This window comes from Lepus europaeus, chromosome 20 (genome assembly GCF_033115175.1).
Source record: "Lepus europaeus isolate LE1 chromosome 20, mLepTim1.pri, whole genome shotgun sequence".
Taxonomy (NCBI): domain Eukaryota; kingdom Metazoa; phylum Chordata; class Mammalia; order Lagomorpha; family Leporidae; genus Lepus; species Lepus europaeus.
This window is the reverse complement of record NC_084846.1, coordinates 69,119,419-69,142,821: the sequence shown is the minus strand read 5'-3', so window position 1 is coordinate 69,142,821 and position 23,403 is coordinate 69,119,419. Positions and strand designations below refer to the sequence as shown.

At 52.0% G+C, this 23,403-nt stretch overlaps 1 protein-coding gene across 2 annotated transcripts in view; it reads right to left on the bottom strand.

Annotated features, from left to right (window-relative positions):
* Window positions 1-23,403, bottom strand: part of EGFR (epidermal growth factor receptor) — a 143,480-nt gene that overhangs the window by 36,068 nt on the left and 84,009 nt on the right. For both annotated transcript variants that reach the window (XM_062178970.1, XM_062178971.1), the window contains exons 2-7: window positions 9,263-9,414; window positions 8,264-8,447; window positions 6,459-6,593; window positions 3,498-3,566; window positions 2,795-2,913; window positions 1,277-1,418 (exon numbers count right to left, since the gene is read on the bottom strand). In XM_062178970.1, the coding sequence (XP_062034954.1) occupies window positions 1,277-1,418; window positions 2,795-2,913; window positions 3,498-3,566; window positions 6,459-6,593; window positions 8,264-8,447; window positions 9,263-9,414 (801 nt within the window). The remainder of the gene's footprint in view (window positions 1-1,276; window positions 1,419-2,794; window positions 2,914-3,497; window positions 3,567-6,458; window positions 6,594-8,263; window positions 8,448-9,262; window positions 9,415-23,403) is intronic.

The window sequence follows — 23,403 nt, the reverse complement described above, 5'->3', positions numbered from 1 at the left end:
AGCGCAGAGCCCGGACGTCCTCTGTGAGCCCCCGTGGGCTCAACCTTCAGGACTCACAGCTCAGATATTCTCAACAACATCCATGTGAGCGAGACAGAGCCCATTCTTCACCTGTGCACCTGTGTTTGAGGTAGCCTTTCATCCTGTGCTGACTCCCAGCTCTGCCCCTGCCCTGCCCTACATTCCCATCGTCCATGGTCAAGACCAGGCAAATGAGGGGCACAGTCTATGAACCCAGGAAACCACCGCAGGAGGGTTTCCCTGGTGGCCGCCTGTCTGCTGTGGCCTCGCATCCCTCAGCTGTGCCATGGCAGGACCAGCCAGCCTTGTACTGTAGCCCTGAAGATACTTTGTGTTGATAGTAACGACTTTGTTACCCCAGGAGCATGTGTGTTCTTTTTAACTTCTCCATGTAGACACTCAGAAACATTCAGTGGACATGATAATTTTTTTCTCATGAATTGTGAGCTTGTCTTCTCTTAGGTTCTAAGTGTTTTCCTGTGAATTAAAAACCCCATCTATTAAGCCTCTCAAAAATGATATCTGTTACAACTGTGGCAAAAGGGTCCCAGTCTGCCTCCCAGTGGCTCCCAATCATCTGTGTGCACATACCTTAAAGTACTCATGGAGATGCACCTGCTATGGCAAATCTCCCTCCTAACTGTGTAGCTTTTTCTCAATCTCCTCTTCCAGAAATCAAGATTGGTTTCTAAAGCTATTTCATTAGACTGCCTCACTTTTCCATCAGGAAATAATTCATGTCACTGCTTCCACATGGTAGAACACAAATATCAACACCCAAACACAATTAGAACAAGATAAAACAAAAACAAAATCTCTTGAACATCTTTAAGAGGCACAACTTCCCAGAACTTTTACCACACAGGAATGGGTTTGCTGGACTCACGGCTGTAGGTTCTGTCACTTGGCGCAAGAGCTAACAGGGTAGTTGCCCAAAGGACCATGGCTGGTACCACTAGCAGCTGAGTGCCCTCGTTCTCTTGGGCATCCTGGACCCCTGCAGCTATATTCAGTTGGAGGGAGCACCCAGCCACCATGGACACCAGAACAGATGTAAATAACATTTTTCTGTGAGCAGAGCTGGTTTCTGCTGTGAGCTGGCCCAATCCCTGACTTGGATGGATGCATGCCACCTGCCTACAGTGAGGCAAGCATCATGGCCCAAAGACCATCTGTGACAAGCAGGCAAGGTCCTGACAGAAGACAGAGGGGATGTGGATGTCTGGGAAGTCAAGGGCATGTGCGAGGGACTCACGGGGACATTTCTTGACACAGGTGGCACCAAAGCTGTATTTTCCCTCGGGGTTGACATCCATCTGGTATGTGGTGGGGTTGTACAGCATGAGAGGTGGGCAGGTGTCCTTGCAGGTGGCTTCGTCTCTGAATTTACGGCAGACCTGTCGGTGGGGGATGCATACCTGGTTAGGTTGGGCAGGGACACTCGTGCCCCACAGACGAAACATGCCATATTTGATTTCTTTCAAAAAAGCTTAGTTTAGGCCAGCGCCGCAGCTCACTTGGCTAATCTTCCGCCTGCGGCACTGGCACACCGGGTTCTAGTCCTGGTTGGGGCACCGGATTCTGTCCTGGTTGCTCCTCTTCCAGTCCAGCTCTCTGCTGTGGCCTGGGAGGGCAGTGGAGGATAGCCCAAGTGCTTGGGCCCTGCGCCTGCAAGGGAGACCAGGTGGGGGCGCCTGACTCCTGGCTTTACATCAGCGCAGTGCTGGCTGTGGCAGCCATTTGGAGGGTGAGCCAAAAGACCTTTCTCTCTGTCTCTCTCTCTGTCTAACTCTGCCTGTCAAAAAAAAAAAAAAAAAAAAGCTTAGTTTATGATTTTCAGTTCTCAGGTGTTCAATTAGGATGGAAATTCCAGCAAAGTGCTTTCAGTAGGTCACAAGACTTCCTCTAAAGCCATCCTAAGTGACAAAGTATGACCAGAGAGGCACCTTGACTGAGAACCGAACATCCACAGATCTCTGTGGCAGGTGACCTCATTACTCTGTACTGGGTTTCCCTTACAAAGCACACTTGGGGACACTGGTCAGAACCAATTGCCAAACTGCATGAACCCTCAGGCAGGATGAGGGCTCCGTGGAATGGCCCCACAGTGCTGGCTCAGAATCCCACACAGGCTGCCCCTCATGCTCATGAGTCAAGCCCCATCACCAGCTCAGCATCTCCCCTTCACTGAGACCATGGCTTGCTTGGGATTCCAATGAGGACAGTTTCCTTTCCCGGAGCCTGAGGGGCCTTGGCATGGCCGAGCAGCCCAGAAATTACACCCCAGCCCTGGTGTCTTGAGGACTCTGAGACATGGCCTCTGTCCAGAGTTCGGAGCGTTCCACAGCACCAGGGACAAGAGCAAGCATGCCAGGTTGCTCCGGGACAGAGCTAAGGGCAGGGTCAGGACACTCGGACATGTGGGTCCAGGTGGTCTCTGGAGGACTCTCCTGTGTCTGCTCCCCAGGTTTGTAGCAGGACTAAGGGAAGTAGTGAGCGGGTAATGGCCCCACCGTTGGGCAAGAAATGCTCACGACAGACAGGTGTTTATGGCTGGTGCTCAGTCTGGGACAGCCCTGGGGTGATGCACACATCCCTAGACTGCAGGGGAGGCTGAGGCAGAGGTCTCAGATGAGTGGTGGAGGCAGGATATGAAGGGGTTTTGCCACCAGGCAGAGGGGCTGCTTTAGGCAGCATGAACAAAAACTCTCCCAGGAGCTCCAGTGGGGCAGGAGTGGGGGAGTAAAAGGCAGGTGGGGAAGCTGGGTCTTACCAAGCAGTCGCTCTCCCGTGGGCCTGTGCAGCCGGCGGCACACTGGTTGTGGCAGCAGTCGCTGGGGGACTTGCCGCGGCAGCGTCCAGAGCACTGCTGGGCGCAGATGATTTTGGTCACTGGAAAAGAGCAAAGGTCACCTGTGAGCCCAGAGTGAGGGCACCAGTCACTTCTCAGAGAGTCTACACATCGCAGTGGACAAGGATGGACAAGGGGACATAGTATCTGTGGCTCATCAAACTCCCAGGCAGCCACGTTTAGCCAAGCTGAGACAGGTCAGGACCCTCCTACTGCACCCTGCTTCCCACTTGTTTCTCTTCTCTCAGGAGTGCCAAGTGGTTTAAAATGACCTGGAAGTCACTAAATGCCACTGATCCTGGGTTCTAGTGACACAGAAAGACTGGGAGAGGGACAGGAAGCCAGGCTCTCCTGCAAATGCCATCTCCTGTGCCCAGGGAATGTGCTCAGCTTTCAGGGCACCAGAAATGGCAGTAGAACCACAGCTGAGTTTCACTATCTTCCACAAGGCAAAGACCACAGACAACCCACATGGCTGAGCTGTGGGACCTGGCAGTTTCATGCAGGAAGCCGCAAACATTGGGCCCACGCTTGGACAGCTCTCTCAATCTCGCAGGCCAGTGCACCTGCTCCTAAGGCCAAGGCAGGAGGGGTCACCCTCCCACAGGGACTTAACCCAACTTACGTCTCTGGCAGTTCTCGCCACCTGCGCCCCAGCAGCTTCCATTGGGACAGCTTGGGTCACACTTCTGGCCTGAAACACAGGAGTGATAATGGCAGTCTGACCTGGTAGAAGCGAATGAATGATGAGAAGCTGACGACGCCTTTTCCGGGGACCTGACCTAAGTCAATCCTAGCTAGGAGGCACAGCCTCTGACTGCATGTCTGCCTGGTTGGTCACAGGATGACTTACAGATTCCCGGCAACCCACCAGCTGCTCTTATTTACCCCCCAGGTGTGGCAAATGAGGCAGGGGCAGTTACTGACTCGGCACTCGGGCAGGGGCTATGTGAACTCCGAGGTCCAGACTCCTGCCTTGCTGAGGCTATGGTAATGAATGTTCTGGTGGCCCCCACACAATGCTGAGGCATATCAGTGGCCCTTGCCATGTACCCAGGATTTCCTTGATGTGTCCAGTCTTGAGTGACCCAGTGGGACAGTCTGTCTGAGGCACTTGGAGCCCCACATGAAATCAAAACCATCACCAGGCCCTAGCAGAGCAGTATAGACTGAGCATGAAGGTTGTGCAAGGTAACAGTGGATGTGACTTTGGGGTTATCTCAAACCTTAGCTGATGATTTATAAACTGCTACCTGGAAACCTTTGCAATTGGTCAAGTTGGTCAAGTTACATCACAGCAACATGGTTTTAATCTCCTTAGCTTTGTTTCTATTGGCACTGAGAAATTTGGAGACCAAAGTGGTGAAACAGCAGCTTGGTCACACTTGTTATAAAGGGTCCAGTCACACAGAGCTCACTCCCTGTATAGACACAGCTACCTGTGGAACCCCACGTCTCCAAGTCAGGAAGAAATTAGTCACCAGGAGAATCTGATTTCAAATGGAAAAGCGGATGATTGGCAAGTGGATTCTGAACCAGAACACCACTCCAACATGAGTGACTAATTTTAAAGTCACACCAGGACTAAAGGAAGGAAATGTGTTGCTGGTGCTCCACAGAATCACAAAGATGGCAAGACCAATGTCATACGGACAGTGTAGGCTACAGGTTGTGAAGAAGGCAGGGGAGAGAAAAGTGATGAGAAACAGAGAAAGCAAAAATAATATATAGAAGTGTTAAAAGTGGTTTTGATTACATAGTGAGATTATGTTATTTTTACTTTTTACCCTATATTTCAATATTTTTTCAAATTTCTGGGGCAAATATTTGGCCTAGCGGTTAGGATGCTGGTTAGGGCGACCACATCGCACATTGGTGTGCCTAGACTTGAGTCCCCGCTCTGCTCCTGATTCCAGCTCCTGCTAAAGCACCCTGGGAAGCAGCAGATGATGGCTCAAGTACTTGGGTCCCTGCCACCCACATGGGAGGCACAGATGGAGTTCCTGGTTCCTGGCTTCAGCCTGGCTAAGCCCTAAGATTTAAGTCATTTCAGAACAATTTGTTGAATAATGAATTCTTCCTTTATTGGCATGAAAGATCACTTCTTTATGGACTTCCAGTTTAACTTTCTTATTGTCTTATCCATATTTATTCTATGTGACTGTCCTTCCATATTGGACTCAAAGCTTTGCAATATTTCAGTCTTGTTACTGCAGGAACCTCTCTTTCTTTGCTGACGTTTTCTGGGTGGGTAATCCCCACATCCATGCTGTGGAGGATGTGGGCATTGAGGGCTCTCTTGTCTGGCCTATGACAAACCACTACTGGCTTCATTGCCTGCCTATGTCTGATTTTTTTTTTTTTTATAAATGTGCACAACTTAACCTTCTACTGTCTGTGAACTGGCTGAGGAAATGCTAACCTTGATCACACAAAGAACATAAAATTGTTCATTGTAAAAGAAGCTTTTGGCTTCTTGCAAGCATAGGGAGTGTCACTCTGTTAGACAAAAATGTTTATAACATGGGCTTAGCATGGATGTTAACAGCAGCATCGTGGAAACAGCCAGGTGGTAGGAGTCACTCAAGCACCCATCAGTGGGAAAAGCAAGCATGGCAAAAACATGGTGGGAAAACTCACGCAGCTACAAGAAGGAAATTCCAACACACTCTACAACAGACGATCATGGAGCTACCACGCTTAAATAAATGAAGCCAGTCACAGAAGGGCTGTGTGACTCCAGCATGTGAGGCACTCAAGGGATCAATTCACAGAGGACAGCAAGGGGCCACTCAGGCCAGGGGCTGGCCAGGAAGGCAGAACACGGGGCCACTGCCTAACTGTACAGAATTTCAGCTCTGCAGCATACACAGCTTCCTGGAGAGGGAGGTGGTGTGGGCTGCACAGCAGTGCCATGGCAGCCACTGAATTTGAAAATGGTGGAGATGGCAGACTTCACACTGTGGGCATTTCATCCCCATAAGCAGGCAGAAGCTCTGCTTCGTGAGTTTGAGGATGTTGAAGATCCATGCTGGTTTCATTTTCTTTGAGGGCAAAAACCAAGCATCTACTACAGTCACAGGGATACAGAGAAGCAGGAAGTTGCTTCTTGCAGATGATGGAAAGAAGGGGCAAATGTGACCACGTGTCTTCAGAATTCTATGCAGCCCTGCCCTCAGCCTGGTCCCCACGGGGCTCTCCTAGCATGGCTTCTCTGCTGATCAATTGGCAGGGACAAGCTCCCAAGCACCGAGGGGAAGTGGACAAACTTCCTCCCATGGGACAGAGGTCAGTCCCAAGGCTTCAGCTGGTTTGGGTGCTACTTTGAGACTCAGCAGCTAAGGAGAAGCTGGCCCTGTACCAGGGCCTCTGCAAAAGGGCCACAGCAGGGCTTGGTCATCCTGAGGTGCTCTGTTCTGCAGTCCAAGTCTCACCACAGAAGGCCCTGTTTCCTCTGCCCTACACATGTGTTCCTGAGTGAGCACAGGCACTAATTCTGTGTGTGTCTCCTTCCTCCCACCCCACTGACGTCCAGCTCTGCCTACCAGCACAGCTGCTGGCAGACAGAAGATTTGTGCACACTTACAGCTGCCCAGGGGGTTCTGCATGTCCAGAGACATGTTGCTCAGGAAGTCACCGTGAACAATGTCCCGCCACTGGATGGTCTCCACATTGCACAGGACAGGGTTGTTGCTGAATCGCACAGCTCCATGAAGGATTTCTGCAAGGGGAGGAGATTCAGTGAGAAACATCCCCTCAGGAACCACACATGCCTTTCTTAGCATTTCACATTCTGTTGAAAAGATGTAGTGTGGGGGCCGGCACCATGGCGCACTAGGTTAACCCTCAGCCTGAGGCACCGGCATCCCATGTGGGCGCTGGTTCTAGTCCCGGCCGCTCCTCTTCCAGTCCAGCTCTCTGCTGTGGCCTGGGATAGCAGTGGAGGATGGCCAAAGTGCTTGGGCCCCTGCACCCACGTGGGAGACAGGGAAGAAGCTCCTGCCTCCTGGCTTTGGAGTGGCGCAGCTCCAGCTGTTGCGGCCATTTGGGAAATGAACCAACAGAAGGAAGACCTCTCTCTCTCTCTCTCTCTAACTCTGTCAAATAAGTAAAATCTTAAAAAAGAAAGAAAGAAAAGATGTATTGTGGAACAGGAGTCCAGGGCGAATCCTATGAAACCTGGATGCAGAACAGGACTCATCTGAGGACAGTGCCATAGAGGAGAGAGGATGCCCCCGATGTGGCCTCCAATGGTCAGAAATTTAGAGTCACAGGGAAGGAGGAAGGAAGGAAGAGGCGGGCTTCGTCAGTGGGCAGAGCACAGAGGAGTGAGCCATGTGGGGTGGCTCCTCAGGGGTTGAATGGGCTGGGCTGGAGTGAGCCATGGACAGATGGACAGGACAAGAAGGGCAGATGGCACCTGCAAGCCTTGAAAACTCAGATTCCCAGCACAGGTGCCAGGCTTACCCAGCGTACTCTTAGTGCCAGTGGAATAAAATGGATGAAGGTGGCATGTGTGAGGGCACCTGAGCCTTGAAGCAGTGGCTGGGAAGGCTCACGGTGGATTCACACATGCCACCTTCATCCATTTTATGGCAACCATGGGCTAAGAAGGCAAGGAGAAGCTGCTTCTGCTCTCTGCTTTGGAAGGGAGCAGACCCAGCCCTGCGCTCCCACTAAGCCCCTGCAAGTTCAGACCCAAGTCCTCCACTCTGTGCTTTGGCTTTCATCGCATCCCTGTCCTGGTGGGCAGCAGGAAGGGTGGGAGTCTGGGGCAGAGATTCGCAGAGTGCAGCCCTCGAGTAACTCCCCTGCTCTTCTCTGTGAGACGGTGGACTGCAGTGCCTACCAGAGGGAAGGATGTGTACAGTTCACATAGCTGCTGCATGCAGGGTGACATTTATCACCAGCTTTAAAATCCGTCATCGTGTACAGGGGCATCTCACAGTGGCCTTGCAAGCATCAGACGACTGAAACCTCTGCTGCCTCCCCTGAACTTCAGCCTGAATTCCTAGGGCAGCGCTGCTTAAGACCCAGTGTGCAGTGGCCTCGAACATGCACGTGTCCCTCCTTATTTGCAGCCACAGTTACCTGTGCCCAACAAGACACTGGGAGGGAGGCGGGGAGTGCCTGGTCGTGTGGGCACACACACACACACACACGCACACACACACAGCTTGTTACTGTGTATCGCTATCGCTGGGACCCTTCTATTTTATCACTGGTGTTGCTAATGGCTTACTGTGCCTAGCTTACACCTGTTGCCTTGTGCGTGGCTGGCACTACCACATGTGCTACTTGATGAGTCCAAGTCTTCTCTGAGGTGGCGCTAAGGAAGATGACCAGCTCAGAGACCTTCTGCCTTTGCAACCTCCCACGACACCTGCTCACCCTGCAAGTTCCTCATGGGCAGCTCCCTCAGCCCGGTCTTGTTGGCTCCGTAGTTGGACAGAACGGCTAAGGCGTAGGTGTTTTCATACAGCACATTTCCTCGGATGATTTGCAGGCTCTCCAAAGGGATGCTCTCCACGGTGTTGAGGGCAATGAGCACGTAGCCAGCCACCTCCTGGATGGTCTGAGAGGACAAAACATGAGCATAGTGCTTCTCTTCTGAGGAGGTCAGGAATTCAAGGTCTAAAAGGAGTCCTGAAGCCCAGGGCACCTGACTGAATTAAGACGCACAGGAGTGGCCGTCAGATGTAAGACAAGTAGGGGATTAGAATCTGGGAAAGGGGGGGAAGGGCCTGGCAGCATCTGCGAAGCTTTAATCCACAGCAGTGCGTGTAGCCAAGCAACAGTACAGCTCTCACTCTACACTCGGACACAGCTGGAACATTTACAACTGACTTTTACATCCTTCTCACATGATGCCTCATTTACAGGACGCCCAGAACAGAATGGGGTCAAGCAAGCCCAACACAGCTTCACTGCCACCAAAGTTGATGAGAATGATCACTCAGAGTGTATCTCACCTGAGACAAAGCCTTCTGTGTGGGAAGAGGGTTCATCCCAGCTCCTTGGAGCTATAGAAGTTTTGTGAATGGCTGTAAAATTCATGGGAGCTCAAAATGGAGCCATGGTGGGAACATTTACCCCAAGGCAATAGGCACATGAGACAGGACAGGACCACTTTCTCTGAGAGCCACGCCACCAGTACCCCAGGCAGAAGCAACACTCAGGGCTCTTGTCAGTGTACAGCATGCTAGAGCCATTTCCCCTCGAGCTCCTGTCCCAGCTGTGGTGCCAGCTGAGGCTGCCTTCTTTTTGATGCCACTCTCACTTTTAATTCCCCAGGGTGAACGTAAACTTCAAGTTAAATTCAGCCAAACTGTACATCCCTCACCTGTCCTGCCATGACATCTGTGTGGGAAACAAAGCCACACAACCAACCTTTAAGAAGGAGAGGTCGTGGTTCCTCTGCACGTAGGTGATCTCCAGGTTCCCCAGCACCACCTCACAGCTGTTGAACATCCTCTGCAGGCTCAGGAAGTGGTCCTCAAAAGGGCCCAGCTGGGTCAGCTTGTTGCTTGTGCCCTGGCAAACTAGGGAGGGAGAGAGACCATATATGACATTGAGTGGAAGGGCAAAACCCAGGCAAAGCTATGTTTGCACACATGAGGAGCTTCAACGACTTTCAACATCAGCTCTGATCAAGGACACCAGGAGTGAGTGCCATGACAGGTGTTTACGTTAACAGAAAACGTAACTCATAGCAGGAAGTAGCTTATTCTTACAATTCACAGCACAAAGAAATGTTAAAAATTCAAGGGGGAACAGATAAAAATTCTGTGCCAGTCTCTGGGACAGGATGAGTCTCCAAGAGCTCTAGTTGATAAAAAAAAATCATAAGACACTTACATAAGCATCTTATCAGGTTAATAACTACAAAATAAACATTTTACTTTGCAAAGCATACCACATTATTTTGTGTGCAAAGAATGTTTACAAATGTAATATACAGCAGGCAATATTTTCAGATCACAGCATTGTGTACCTAAAATCAATGAAAAGAGCATAAACTAAAAAGCCAACTGGCTGGAGATGAAAACATTCTTCCAAACTAATACATCAAAGAACAAATCACAGGTCTAATTATAGGGTATTAAGAAGGTAGCAAACTGAAAAATAACATTTGAAGCCACTTCTGTGAGAAGCAGCAAGGCTCCTGCCTGCACTGGGTGCTGGTCCATCCTGCAAAGGCACAGCTGTCTGGCAGCATGGACCTGGTAGGCCCAGCCCCCCAGGTTTCAAGACATCAGGCTTAACTCAGGAAAACACAAAGCCAGACCCTGGTAATGCACTTGTGAGTCTGTTTTAAAAGGAAACGAGAGGATTACAAGAAAGTCATGCTTACAAATCTGGCTCTTTGAAAGACATGTTTAGGCAAGCACTGTAAAACAAAGAGGCTTGGAGCTTTTGAAGCAGGGAGCTTGTAAGGGATCAAACTTAGAACCAAAATTGTGGTTAAGAGTGAAGAAATATGGCCCCTGGCTTTGGATGTCAGACCTGGCCAGGCTCTTGCTGCCCTCACCACAGTAACCAGGTGGTCATGCACAGAAACAAGGCCAAAGATCCTGGTACTTTTTTTTTTTTTAAGATGTATTTTATTAACTTGAAAGATAGGATTAGAGAGAGAGGTAGAGAGAGAGAGAGATCTTCCATCCACTGGTTCAGTCACAACGGCCAGAGCTGAGCCGATCTAAAGCCAGGAGCCAGGAGCTTTTTCTGAGTCTCCCACATGGGTGCAGAGGCCCAAGGACTTAAGCCATCTTCTACTGCTATCCCAGGCCTTAGCAGAGCTCTAGATTGGAAGAGGAGCAGCCAGGACTAGAATTGGTGCCCATATGGGATGCCAGTGCTTCAGGCCAGGGCTTTAACCCGCTGTGCCACAGCGCCACAGTGCCAGCCCCATGGTACTTTCTTCAGGAGGCTTTTTAAACATGCATCATGCTCTACAGGCTTCCTGGTTCCACACCCATGGGAATTCTGAAGCACATCACCATCTGTCTGCCTTGCAGAGGGAGCCTTGGCTGGCAGCACAGGATCAGACAATACACAACCAACCCAAAGTGTTTGCACCATGCTGCATGTGGGTTATCGTCCCACCCTCTTCAGCTTTGTGGGGTCTCCCTCTGCTCCCCTTCCATGTTCTCACTGAGTTGAGTGCTGGTGAGGACTCTCTTCAGGCAGGGGCTCTCTGGCCACTGGCCACTGGCCCCTGTTCCCAGGGCAGAATGATTCTGGCCAACTTCTCTGGCTGGCTTCTGCAGACGTGCAGCTGCCTTGATCACAAAGTTGAGCTGGCACAGCTGTGGTGCTGTCCACACCCAGCACCCAGCAGACTGCCCAGCTCGGAGGGCCTTCAAGGTGTTTCCACTGATACAGTGACCTCAGCTGGCACGACTTGGGAAAAAGACTGCTTTCCCAGCAAACAGCTGGCATCTACTTTCTTCAAGACAATGGCTGTGGTCCAGGTGGCCACAACCACTGGCCATGCCCTTTCCAGCAGCCAGGGGCCATCATCGACGAAGACCTCTCGTGGAAGCAGCCCAATAGGTTTCTTCAGGGAACAGAGGATGAAGGCAAAGATGACACATCTCTGACAGGTCAGGACATGGACTTCTCTCAGCTGAACCAGAGAACTTTCGCTATTAAATCAGAGAGTAACCTTCGTCAGGAAAATAAAGGAAAACATGGATGGAGTTCCCAGCTCCTAGCTTCAGCCTGGCCTAGCGCCAGCTGTTGCAAGCATTGAAGGACTAAACAGTATATTGGAGGCCTCTCTCTCTCTCTGCCTTTCGAATAAACAATTAAAACTAATATTAGTTTACAATTGCTGCTGTTTTAGGTTTTGAGGGAACATTTGCAAACTTTGTGGAATGATCTTGAGCATAGCATTTGATGAAGTTCACAGGTGCATCTGCCTATGTGACTAAACGCCACCACAACACAGAACACATGTCATCCCTCATGCCCCCCACTCCTGGGCAGACCCTGCCCAAGCACCAGAGGAGACCACATTCTGATGTAGATTCACTGCTCAACAGTTTTGCTTGTTTCAGAACTTCCTGCAAACGGTGCCAGCAGAACTGCCCATTTGTGGAAGGTTCACGGCACAGCTCAGCAGGTGGCAGACTCCACTCCTGGTGCTGCATTCAGCCTCTGGGTGGGTCTGGACAGGTGTACTGTGGTGAGCACCGTATGGGCTGTTCCTGGACACCCAGGGCTGACCTGGGGTCTGGTTATTCTGTTCCTTAAGAAAACCCATGTTTTACCTTAACTGAAAAGGAAAACAAGCTGCCCGCCTCTCTGAAGTCTTTAAATGCTTCTGATTTTATGGAGTTGGGCCCCTAGCTTCCCTCAGCCATGACGGGGGCGGACGCCTCTCGTTATCCACAGGCCTGGGCACATCCATGTTAAGACACAACCTTGGAACACGTTCCTTCAGAGCTGCCCAAATCCACTCAGACACTGGGTACTGCCCAAGTAAATCTGTAATTGTTTTAATTTGTTGTTTTCTCCAGTACATATTAATAACTGCCAAAGCAGCTGGGCTCTTGTCAGTTTCTTCCCTTTGCCTCCTAAATGGTCTCTGCTTTTATTCCTGCTATGTTTCCCACAGAACACTGCTTTAAAGCAGAAATCACATTACACTCCGTGGTCTGAACCATCCAAAAGCAATCTGACATATCGTGCATCAGGAGGGGCTTCCCTGGGCCCAGCAGGCCCAGGGCAAGAACAGTTCACCCCCTAGAATCTAGAGTCAGGCCTCGGGCTGGGGAGTGCCATGGGAGGTGGAGCCAGAGCCTGGAGTGAGGGCTCTTTGCTCTGCACTCTGCACCATGCATGGAGGCTGCTTGGTCTTCCTCATTCATTCATCCCTTCATTCATTCACTCCACTAAACACATTTAATAAAACAGGACAGAGACAGCTGCCACGGATGAATCAGAAGGACTCATTGCCCTGAAGGAAAAGATCAGCCCTCACGGGGATGACTCTGACCAGGAACTCATCATGGGACATTCCAGAGCCACACGCGGCACAGAGAATAAAATGAACATGGGCCAGACAGAGGATTCAGTGAGCCTGTGTCAAGGGGCAGGGCAGAACCTCTAGTTACTCAGCCCACAGGAACGCCAGACTGTCACTTGGGTTAGAGTGGCAGGAAGCACATGCTCACGCTGGGTTTACAGCAAGGAGCTCACACATCCAGTGTCTGAACACAGGTTCACACTCAGATTACAGCAAGGAGCCCACATGCCGAGTGTTAGAACACGGAGTTCACACTCAGATTACAGCAAGGAGCCCACGTGCCGAGTGTCAGAACACAGGTTCACACTCAGATTACAGCAAGGAGCCCACGTGCCGAGTGTCAGAACACAGGTTCACACTGAGATTACAGCAAGGAGCCCACATGCCGAGTGTCAGAACACGGAGTTCACACTCAGATTACAGCAAGGAGCCCACGTGCTGAGTGTCAGAGTATGAGGTTCATATGAAGAGCAGAGCAAGGAGCCATCCATGCTGCCAGGCACAGTGGTTTTATCATTGTTAGTCCCCCAGTTTACCACACTGAAAAAGTGAAATTTCTTCAATTTCTACTATTTTCTACTTTCTCCTCTGAGACTTTGCCCAAATTCTAATTTGGAAGACATGGTTTCCTTTCTGATGGTTGTTAGTTATCTATAAGAAACACCGTTTTCCTTCTTGTTATAGAAAAAGTCTGGAAGAGATTTATAATTCACAAAGAAACGAGCATTTCTGGGGGCCGGTGTTGTGGTGTAGTAGGTAAAGCTGACACCAGCATCTGATATGGGCACTGATTTGTGTCCCAGGTGCTTCACTTCCAATCCGGCTTCTGTTAATGTGCCTGGGAAAGCAGCAGACGACGGTCCAAGTCCTGGGGACCCTGCATCCACGTCAGAGACCTGGATGAAACTCCTGGCTCTTGGCTTTGGTCTGGCTGAGCTCTGGCCATTGTGGCCATTTGGGGGAATTAACCAGCAGATGGAAGATCTCTCTCTCTCTCTTTCTCTCTCTCTGTATCCATGACTTTCAAGTAAAACAAATCATTATAAATGAGCATTTCTGACCAGAAACAAGGTGCGGCATTCCTTCTCCACACAGAGACTCTGTGTGGCAGTCATGGCCACTGCTCCAATTTAAAAAGTCTGTAATGCACAAATCTGTTTCCAGTTCATCTCTAAAATACACACACGTTTGTTGGTTTACCCATGAGTTGACAAAAAGAAGTCCCAAACCCATTAGCAGCCCCTCTCCCTGGAAAGGGCAGCAAGAGGAAGCAACAACCACAAACCTCAACAGAACATCAGTGAGGCCAGGGCGTCACTCCCTCACAGGAGTGACCTGTTCTAAAGACAGAGATGCCCCTGCATGCCCCTCCCTTGGCCCATGTTGGCTGCTTGGTGGCTCCATGGCACATTGTCCTGTAGGTGCTATGCACAGACTGCCAATCCCAGTGGTCAGCAGGGATGCTTAGCACGGCTGGGCACATTGTGTGGGGTGTAGGCAGTAGAGGGAAGGTCACGTGGGATCATCCCCTGAGGAGCAGACTCAGGAGCAGGACCTCAGCTGCGCACCATTCCAGGGGCACTTGGGAGGCTGGGTGGAGTAGATTCCCAGGTGGTGTCGCCAGGCTGAGCTCCTGCTGTGTGGCTTTGGGCTGGAATTGTTTTCTGAGTGGATGCATCTTATCCTTTCCATGCTGGGAATGAATGAGAAGCAGCTGAGGGGTGGGGGGACTCACTTGCACCCTAGTGTGCACAGGCCCCTACCTGCTTTCACGGTCAGGGGTCAGCAGAGTCCTTTGAACTCATGCTTCACATATATGTCACAAAGACTTGAAAAAGTAGAAAAGTGGGAATGCAAAAAACTCCACTGTTTGACTACAGAGCAGCGAGCAATACATTCTCACCAGCTGTGTTGGGGCCACAGGTGGGAGCCACAGCTGCCCTGGGGCCCAGCTGCTCTTCCACCAGGCAACCCCTGAGTCCCTCGGAGTCTTTCTTCTCACTCTGACCACAGCTGACACGTGGCCGACATGTTATGGCTCCCAGGAGCAGTCCTGGGCAAAGTACCCGGCATAGGTGACCCTTAGTAGGGAGGACCAACACTTGAATCTGAATTAAATCTGGATTGGGTTCAAGTAGTGTTGGAGTCTGGTCCCTCTGCTTGCAGGGCTGCTGTGTGGCCTGGCTGGGGTCCTGAGGTCCCAGGGCTGTGTCTGAGGCTTGAAGGGGAGGAATCCAGTCTACATCTTGGGAATGCTAGACACTTAGGACTGCAGGAGCCATGTCCAGTGGGTGCCTGTCTGTTCCTGGGAGAGACTTGCAGCTCGGAACACCTGCTGCCTTTCGCATGAAACCTCACCTGCCCCTTGTGGTGGTTTTGCAACCTGCGCTGCATTTGTGCACTGTGTGTGCACATTTTTACTTCATGCTTTTAAAATGAGGTATCTTTTTTTTTTTACTTCTACTTAATTCAACTATTCCTTTTAAGTTTCATTTTTAAATCGGCAAGAGGAGGACATGGCAGTACACTGTGCACCATTCTGAGGTCAGGGCTTATCCAGGAGGAAGCCTGGGCCTTCTCTTTTCCTGGGGCTCTTTAATCCAAGGCCCATTTCCTGGGTTCACTGAGTCAGAATCACTACCAGCCACCAAGTTAACCCACGAGCAGACCAACACAAGCTTTCGCTGCACACAAACCGTCTGGGTGCAGGGAAGTCTTGCCACAGGGCCTACTGCTGTTTCCAGAACTTGCCCCACCCCAAGGCAGGGCAACCATCTGAGCTTCGACCTTCACTGTTTAATGCTGGGTGCTCAGGCGTGGGAAAACCAGAGCCTGGGGTGCAGGCTGGGGTCCTGCAGAGCGTGGGAAGGACACACCCTTCACTGGGGCCATGGGTCCTCCCAACCAGCCTCGCAGGTTACAGGGCTTGGTCCCAAGGCCCCACCGTACCAGACAGGAGGCAGGCGGCCACGCTGTCATGAATGTGGTGGCAGAGGCTGGATCAGGCCCCTGGCTGTGTGTGTCCCACCCGTGTTCTAGAGGAAGGTCTTTCGGGGGTCAGGAAGTATGACCAGACTCCACTTTATCCTGTACTTTCCAGAAGACCGGCCCGGCTGAGGGGACGCCCTTAGCCTCAGGGCCAGCTCCGAGAGGGTCTTAGAGCTCAACTCTCGCTATTTATAATTAGTGAAACGAAGGCACTGAACTAATGCACAAGGCACTGAAAATCATCAAATGTCAGGGCTGGCATTCTTACATGCCCGTCTCCGGACCCTGAGAGGTGCTGGCAATGTTGGCAATGCCTGCTGGAGCGCGGAGTCGCCCAGCCTGCATCACATGATTGGTCCTCGGGGAATGGCCTGCATCCCATGAGCACACTCCTCGAGTGGCCCAGTCTCAGTCACGTGAGTGCCCCTCATGCTGATCGGAAGCCAGGCCCAGGGCGGCGACTTCTCCCTCTGCCAGCTCACAGCCGACCCTGTGTGGACGCGCCTGCCACTCCATGCACACCTCCCTCCTTAAGGAGAAAACGTCTTGCCTTCCCTTTAGCTATTTTCAGAAATACAGCAAATACAAATGAATAAAATGTGGTCTTCAGAAGCTCACATGAAAAGTGTATATTATGAACAAACTGAGCATGGGTTTTACTTTCACACCAGAATAAATGCATTTATTCCCACGAGCTCTGGCGGCAGCTCTCACAGTGGAACCGAGGCACTGAAAACGGCGAAATGGCGGCGGACATCTCCTGTGGTGTTTCAAAATTGCACCCTACAGGCTTAATCATATTTACCACCGACCTCGGCCTCCTGCGTGGCCAGCGCCCGCAGCAGTCACCAGGCGCACCTCGCGCCCGCCAGCTGTCCGCTTTTGCGTGGCCCGGGACGGCGCTTCCTCACGCTCCGTCAGACTTCACGCGTGGTAACCGTGAGACAGTGATTTTGAAGAATCGACTTGAATTTCGTTTTCTCCCTCGGGGACCGTGAGAGGCGAGTGGTCGCAAAGACCCTCGGAGGGCGGGAAGCGGCCACTGCAGCCGGCCGTGCCACAGGGCAGCCGTGTGAGGCACGCGGAGGCCGGGCCCGCAGGCCCTGGGCCAGCGAAGCTGCATGCTGCGGGACGCGGGAGCCCTGTCCGCTGCTCCTGTGCCAGGCCCGGCGTCTGGAGCTGACGGGGGAACACCGGCGGGGCCGGAGCCCGGGGCTGTGCTGGCCCTGCCAGGCCGGGGCTGTGCTGGCCCTGCCAGGCCGGGGCTGTGCTGGTCCTGCCAGGCCGGGGCTGTGCTGGCCCTGAGGCCCGGGGCTGTGCTGGCCCTGCCAGGCCAGGGCTGTGCTGGCCCTGAGGCCCGGGGCTGTGCTGGCCCTGTGAGCCCGGGGCTGTGCTGGCCCTGCCAGGCCGGGGCTGTGCTGGCCCTGAGGCCCGGGGCTGTGCTGGCCCTGCCAGGCTGGGGCTGTGCTGGCCCTGAGGCCCGGGGCTGTGCTGGCCCTGCCAGGCTGGGGCTGTGCTGGCCCTGAGGCCCGGGGCTGTGCTGGCCCTGCCAGGCCGGGGCTGTGCTGGCCCTGCCAGGCCGGGGCTGTGCTGGTCCTGCCAGGCCAGGGCTGTGCTGGCCCTGAGGCCCGGGGCTGTGCTGGCCCTGTGAGCCCGGGGCTGTGCTGGCCCTGCCAGGCCGGGGCTGTGCTGGCCCTGAGGCCCGGGGCTGTGCTGGCCCTGCCAGGCCGGGGCTGTGCTGGTCCTGCCAGGCCAGGGCTGTGCTGGCCCTGAGGCCTGGGGCTGTGCTGGCCCTGCGAGCCCGGGGCTGTGCTGGCCCTGCCAGGCTGGGGCTGTGCTGGCCCTGAGGCCCGGGGCTGTGCTGGCCCTGCCAGGCCGGGGCTGTGCTGGTCCTGCCAGGCCAGGGCTGTGCTGGCCCTGAGGCCCGGGGCTGTGCTGGCCCTGTGAGCCCGGGGCTGTGCTGGCCCTGAGGCCCGGGGCTGTGCTGGCCCTGCCAGGCCGGGGCTGTGCTGGTCCTGCCAGGCCAGGGCTGTGCTGGCCCTGAGGCCTGGGGCTGTGCTGGCCCTGCGAGCCCGGGGCTGTGCTGGCCCTGCCAGGCTGGGGCTGTGCTGGCCCTGAGGCCCGGGGCTGTGCTGGCCCTGCCAGGCCGGGGCTGTGCTGGTCCTGCCAGGCCAGGGCTGTGCTGGCCCTGAGGCCCGGGGCTGTGCTGGCCCTGCGAGCCCGGGGCTGTGCTGGCCCTGCGAGCCCGGGGCGCCTGTGGCCGGGAGTCTCCGGCGCCTGAGGCCGCGCCGGCCAGGGCACGCATCCTTTAGTGGACGCGGAACTCTAGAGGCAACGTCAGGATTTGTTTTCCCTTTTAAGCCGCCTGCCCGGTGCCTGAGGCCAGCAGCTGGAGAAGCGAGAACCGAGAGGCTGCTGCGTCTTACCCGAGTCCCCAGTGCTGTTCGGTCTGGCGCTCTGAAGGGGCCAGGCAGATTGCCACGCTGTGGCACACCCATTCAAGGCAGATTTTTTCCCCCTAAAAGCTGAGTTTTGTACATAGGCGCAAGGAACTTTTAAAATAATGTGTGCTCCTGGCTTAAGAACTACAGATGCTGCGTGGGTGGTGCTGTGAATGGGATGGGACCCGGAGCATGGAGACACAGGCGTTCCCTTTCTTAGAAAGCTGGCGACTTAGGGTTATAGAACATCGCACTGCCTTGTGAAACAGCTGGGGATGCCATGGCTGCGTGGCTTGGGCAGGTCCGTACCTTCCTCTCTCCCTAAGGAGACTCTGGTCTTTGGACAGAATTATCTGGAATTGTAATTTTATGCTTGGAAACAGCTCAAAAGCTGGGCGGCAGAACCTAGCCAATCACCATGTGCTAGCTCAATTTGCAAAAGAAACACAAAACCAAAAGTATTATATAACCACTTGTCTGTACATCTGGGTGGGAGAGGGGACAGAGGGCTCATATTAACTTCACAATAAATTTTCTTGGAGGATGGTTTTCACATTTGGATGTAAGCTTGCACTTCCCCCTAAATCTGTCCATTTATTATTTAGTGTTGACTTGAAGTTATATGGGGGTGTTTGAGTTTGCTGAATTCTTGTGACTATTTCACAGTGTAATTCCCAAGTTATTTTACACCCAAATCCCACAATACTTTACATCTAATAAATATCTCCTTCATCTTACAGGTAAAACAGAATTTATAAAATACTTAATAGATTACTTTTGCAAATAACCTAGATTTTTGGATTCATGTTTACCTAGTACTTAAGCTGTTAAAGAAGGCCACTCCTGTCCACACAGGGAAACGACTGAGGTTCAGTCCCATTGCCAACCCAGGGAACATGCCTCTTTCCAAGAGAAAGTTCATGCATAAGCAACGTGTAAAGAACTGCCCTTTTGGAAGGAGCAGGTTTAAGAGTCTGGATTCCAGCCCTGTGTTGAGTCTGAACCCCTCTCTGCCCTCAGTGTTACTTCAGCAAATGGCCTGGGAGACTGTGGCTCATGGTGGCCATCCCTGCTATCATTGTCCTTTCAGGACTAATGTGTGCAAAACAATGTATGAGGTCCTGGGGAAGCAGCAGATGGTATGGGCACTGTCCCTATACTCACCAAATCATCCTGGGGTTTGGGCCTGGATTGCATCTGTGATGGCAGGGATACTCCCAGAGGGCCGGAGGCTCACCTGCCCTGAGAGGTCTGGGTGGGATTCCTGGACAAAGTGGCGATTTGGCTGGGTCTTCAGGATAAGAGGTGGCTAGCACACATGAATGTGAGAGGGTGAGAAGAGAGGGCTTTTGACAGGAGGAATGTGAAAGACTGTGGCCAGGAAAGGTGCTTTCAGATTTAACTGAAGTAATACGAACTGTCACAGGGATATCTGGTGCCAAGAGCACCAAGGAAAACAATAATCTAAACATTTAAAAACTATGACTGATCTACAACAAGTTTTCCTGTAGTTTAATCTGCAGCTTTGTTGTTGATATCCAATTTCTTTATAAATGCCCTAACTAGATGCTAGAACTACACACATATGTGTCCACTCACATACATGCATGTACATATGCACATGTATGCGCAGTGTGCACACATGCCTGCATACACATACAATTGAACAATGCATGCACATCATCTGCACACATACATGTACACAGGCATAAAAGCTGCATGCACACACATAATGCCACACCTGTGTGCACACACAGAGATCTGATTCTAAGTGTGAACTGGGGAAGACCACCTGCACCAATCTTTCATCACTTGCCCCCAAAGTTTTCCTTCTCTTAGCAACTGCTCCAGGCTTTCCTCTCAGAAACTGACTGGGACCTGAACTGACATCCCCTTCAGGGAGACAGCACAGCTTTCAACTCCATCCTATAAAATGTCGCAGACATAGCACATGAAAATGAAAGGAAGAGCTCAGGCTGCCGTCTGCAACCCAGGTGGGCTCCACAGATACCTCACGAGGGGTGCATTTTCCTACAGACTCTGTACCAACAAAGAATAAAGATCAAAGAACTTGAGACAGGATTTGACTGTAATGTCAACAGCATTCCACAAATTAATCTGAAATCGACTTGGACACACCAAGAAGGGTCTGTAACACATATCTCATTTTTTCCAGGATATAGAATCATGAAGTGGAAGGAATCGGGTGGATTGTTCACAGCATCTTGCATAACAAGCCTGCAGGTGAAAAAAGATGTCTTGTTGATTTTGCTGACCACAGATCAGAATGGTCACCATTCTAAAGTAGCCCACTAGGTAGATTATCTTAATGTATTCTTTTCATTGAAGCCTGTACTACTGTAATCTATGAACCAATCAGTCAATTCCTCTATCGATTAGACATTTGCTGAGTGCAGACACTGTGCAATGAAGGGACTCAGTCAAATGACTGAGATAGGGACGTTTGCGGTGTAATGGGTGCTGAGATGGAAAACCACACAAAATGTTGGAAAAGGAATAGTGCAAGGGCTCAAACTGCTAATTTTCAGCTAAGAGAGGAGAGAAGGGCACCTCAATCAGACAGGGGGGTGGAGAAGGCTTCCCAGATGTGTCTCTGAGCTGTGTTGGGAACACGAGGAAGAGAGGCTCAGGGACAGTGTGAGAAGGCACAGAAGTGGGCACTGGCAGGGAGGCACGAGACATCTGTCCAGTGAGGGAAGATCCAGGACCAGTACTGAGCATGAGGAAGTAATGGCAAGGGCTGTCTCGAGGGCCTTGCTGCGGCCAGAGGCTGGGCTCTGACCCTAGCAGCAGACAGCATGGTTATGGGGTCACTCCCTGCCTCGGTAGCCCATGGATGCACCCCATCCTGTCTGGTGAGGACAGAGCTGGGGCAGGGATGGGGCAAGAAGATGTGGATGGGGGCTGGCACTGTGGCATAGTGGGTGGGGCCACTGCCTGCAGTGCCAGCATCCATATGGGCATTGGTTCAGGTCCCAGATGCTCCATTTCAGATCCAGCTCTCTGCTATGGCCTGGCAAAGCAGTGGAAGACGGGCCAAGTCCTTGGGCTCCTGCACCTATGCGGGAGACCCAGGGAAGGCTCCTGGCTCTGGATCAGCCCAGCTCCAGCTATTGCATCCATTTGGGGAGTGAACCAACAGATGGAAGACCCCTCTCTCTCTGCCGCTGCCTCTCTGTAACTCTGCCTTTCAAATAATAAATAAAAAATCTTTAACAACAACAACAACAAAAAAGAAGTCATGGATGAAGGAGCCTGGGCCATATAGGCTAGGTGAAAAGGAAGAGTGAGATAAGAGCTGTCAGTTGCAAACCCAGGTTATCAGAGGCCAGGGATGACAGAGGGCTAGCATGACCCACGAGGTGTGGGCACACCTGGGCAGGCTGGAGGGAGAAGGAGCTTTGGTGTGGAAGATTTTAGGGGCGAGACCTTGTGCTTCCAGTAAGTTCTCCACAGCGAGGGGATTCCTCTGGCGAATCTCCATTTTACACCGAGATTCTGCAATGCCCTCGCCCAGATCCTACTCCAAACTAACTTCCTTCCTTCCTTCCTTCCTTCCTTCCTTCCTTCCTTCCTTCCTTCCTTCCTCCCTCCCTCCCTCCCTCCCTCCTTCCTCTTTCTTTCTCTCTCTTTTTTTTTGTAGTAAACAGCCAGTATAGGATCCCAGCATGGATTACAGAGAGACACAGGCTCCAATCAGGTATATAGGGCAGACCCTGGGTGGGTAGCTCCTTCTCAGCCAAGACCACTGCCACACAGACAGACCAATGGAATTCATTACAGCACCACCTACACCCATCCTGTCAATGCCTTTCTATTCTATAATGGGGAGGGGTCTTCTAATATTTGCTTCACTGCAACAGAAGCTCCCCAGGAAGGCTTAGCAATGAAAACAGGAGACAAGCCCGGCCACCACGCCGCAGAGCGTTCAATTCCAGTTCTGTCTCTGAACTAGGAGCTCTGGTGGAGATGAAGCAGCAGCCCAGGTAAGGCTCCTCTGGGAGGTAGCACCATGAGTCCTCCCACCAGGGAGGCTGTGGAGGCGGAGGCAGGGCAGCCATGGGCCATGGAGAGGGGTCGCATCCTGTCTGCGGTGCAGAGGTGTCTCAAAGGGCACAGGCCAGGAGGGAAGGGAGCTGCCCTGTCCCAGGAGGCTCTGTGGAAGCTTGTTTCTCTTTGCTATCAGTTTCATCCCACATTTATTCCCTACCACAGACACTATAGCACAGGGGGCTTTCCAAAGAGAACAGCATGAAGAATTTATGTTTTTATGTTTAGCCAGAGGCCTCATCACCCTGCCCAATCCAAGACATCTTCCTGTGTTGTAACCTTGGATCCAGTTCATGGAATCTTCCAGGCTTTCAAAACAGATGACCTCTCACAAGAGATCCCCTTATCTCTTTCCCCCTGGCCTGGTAAACCAGTCTAGCAAAGCCCTGACTTGCAACAGCAGGCAATTCACTCCACTAGAAAACAGTTACCTAATCTCCCAAAAATGACACCTGACCAGTTTCTCACCACACCATGGATGCTTCTCACAGGAAATGCTAATATTGCCTTTTCAGGCTGTAAGCACCAGGAGCCGTGGAAAATATACAATGACTACAGTGTCACTGATGATAATACTACTACTACTACTAATAAATGATAATAATGAACCAGCTTCCACCCCACAGATACATTCTAAGGCTGACAACGTCCCAAGGAGAATGAGTCAGCTTGCAGTCCACGGGATGCTGGCTGAGCCCTGCTGAGGCTCCAGGCCCTGTGATGAGACAGGAATGGCTGTGGCCCTCCCAGGACTGTCAGCCCAGGAAGAAGACAGGAGCCATCAGATGACTTTCCCACACTGCCACCCACTGGCTGATAGAGAGGGAAGGTACAGATGCCTTTGCAGATGGCTCACTTCCACAGAGATCTCCTCAGAGCTGTGATGCATTCTTTTCTCTATTAAAGTGAGCAATTTCCCAGCGAAATACTGGAAAGTATTGTTTGCCAAAGCAAGAAAGTCCTTCTTTGTCATCAATAAGTTACTCAGTTTTCATGTA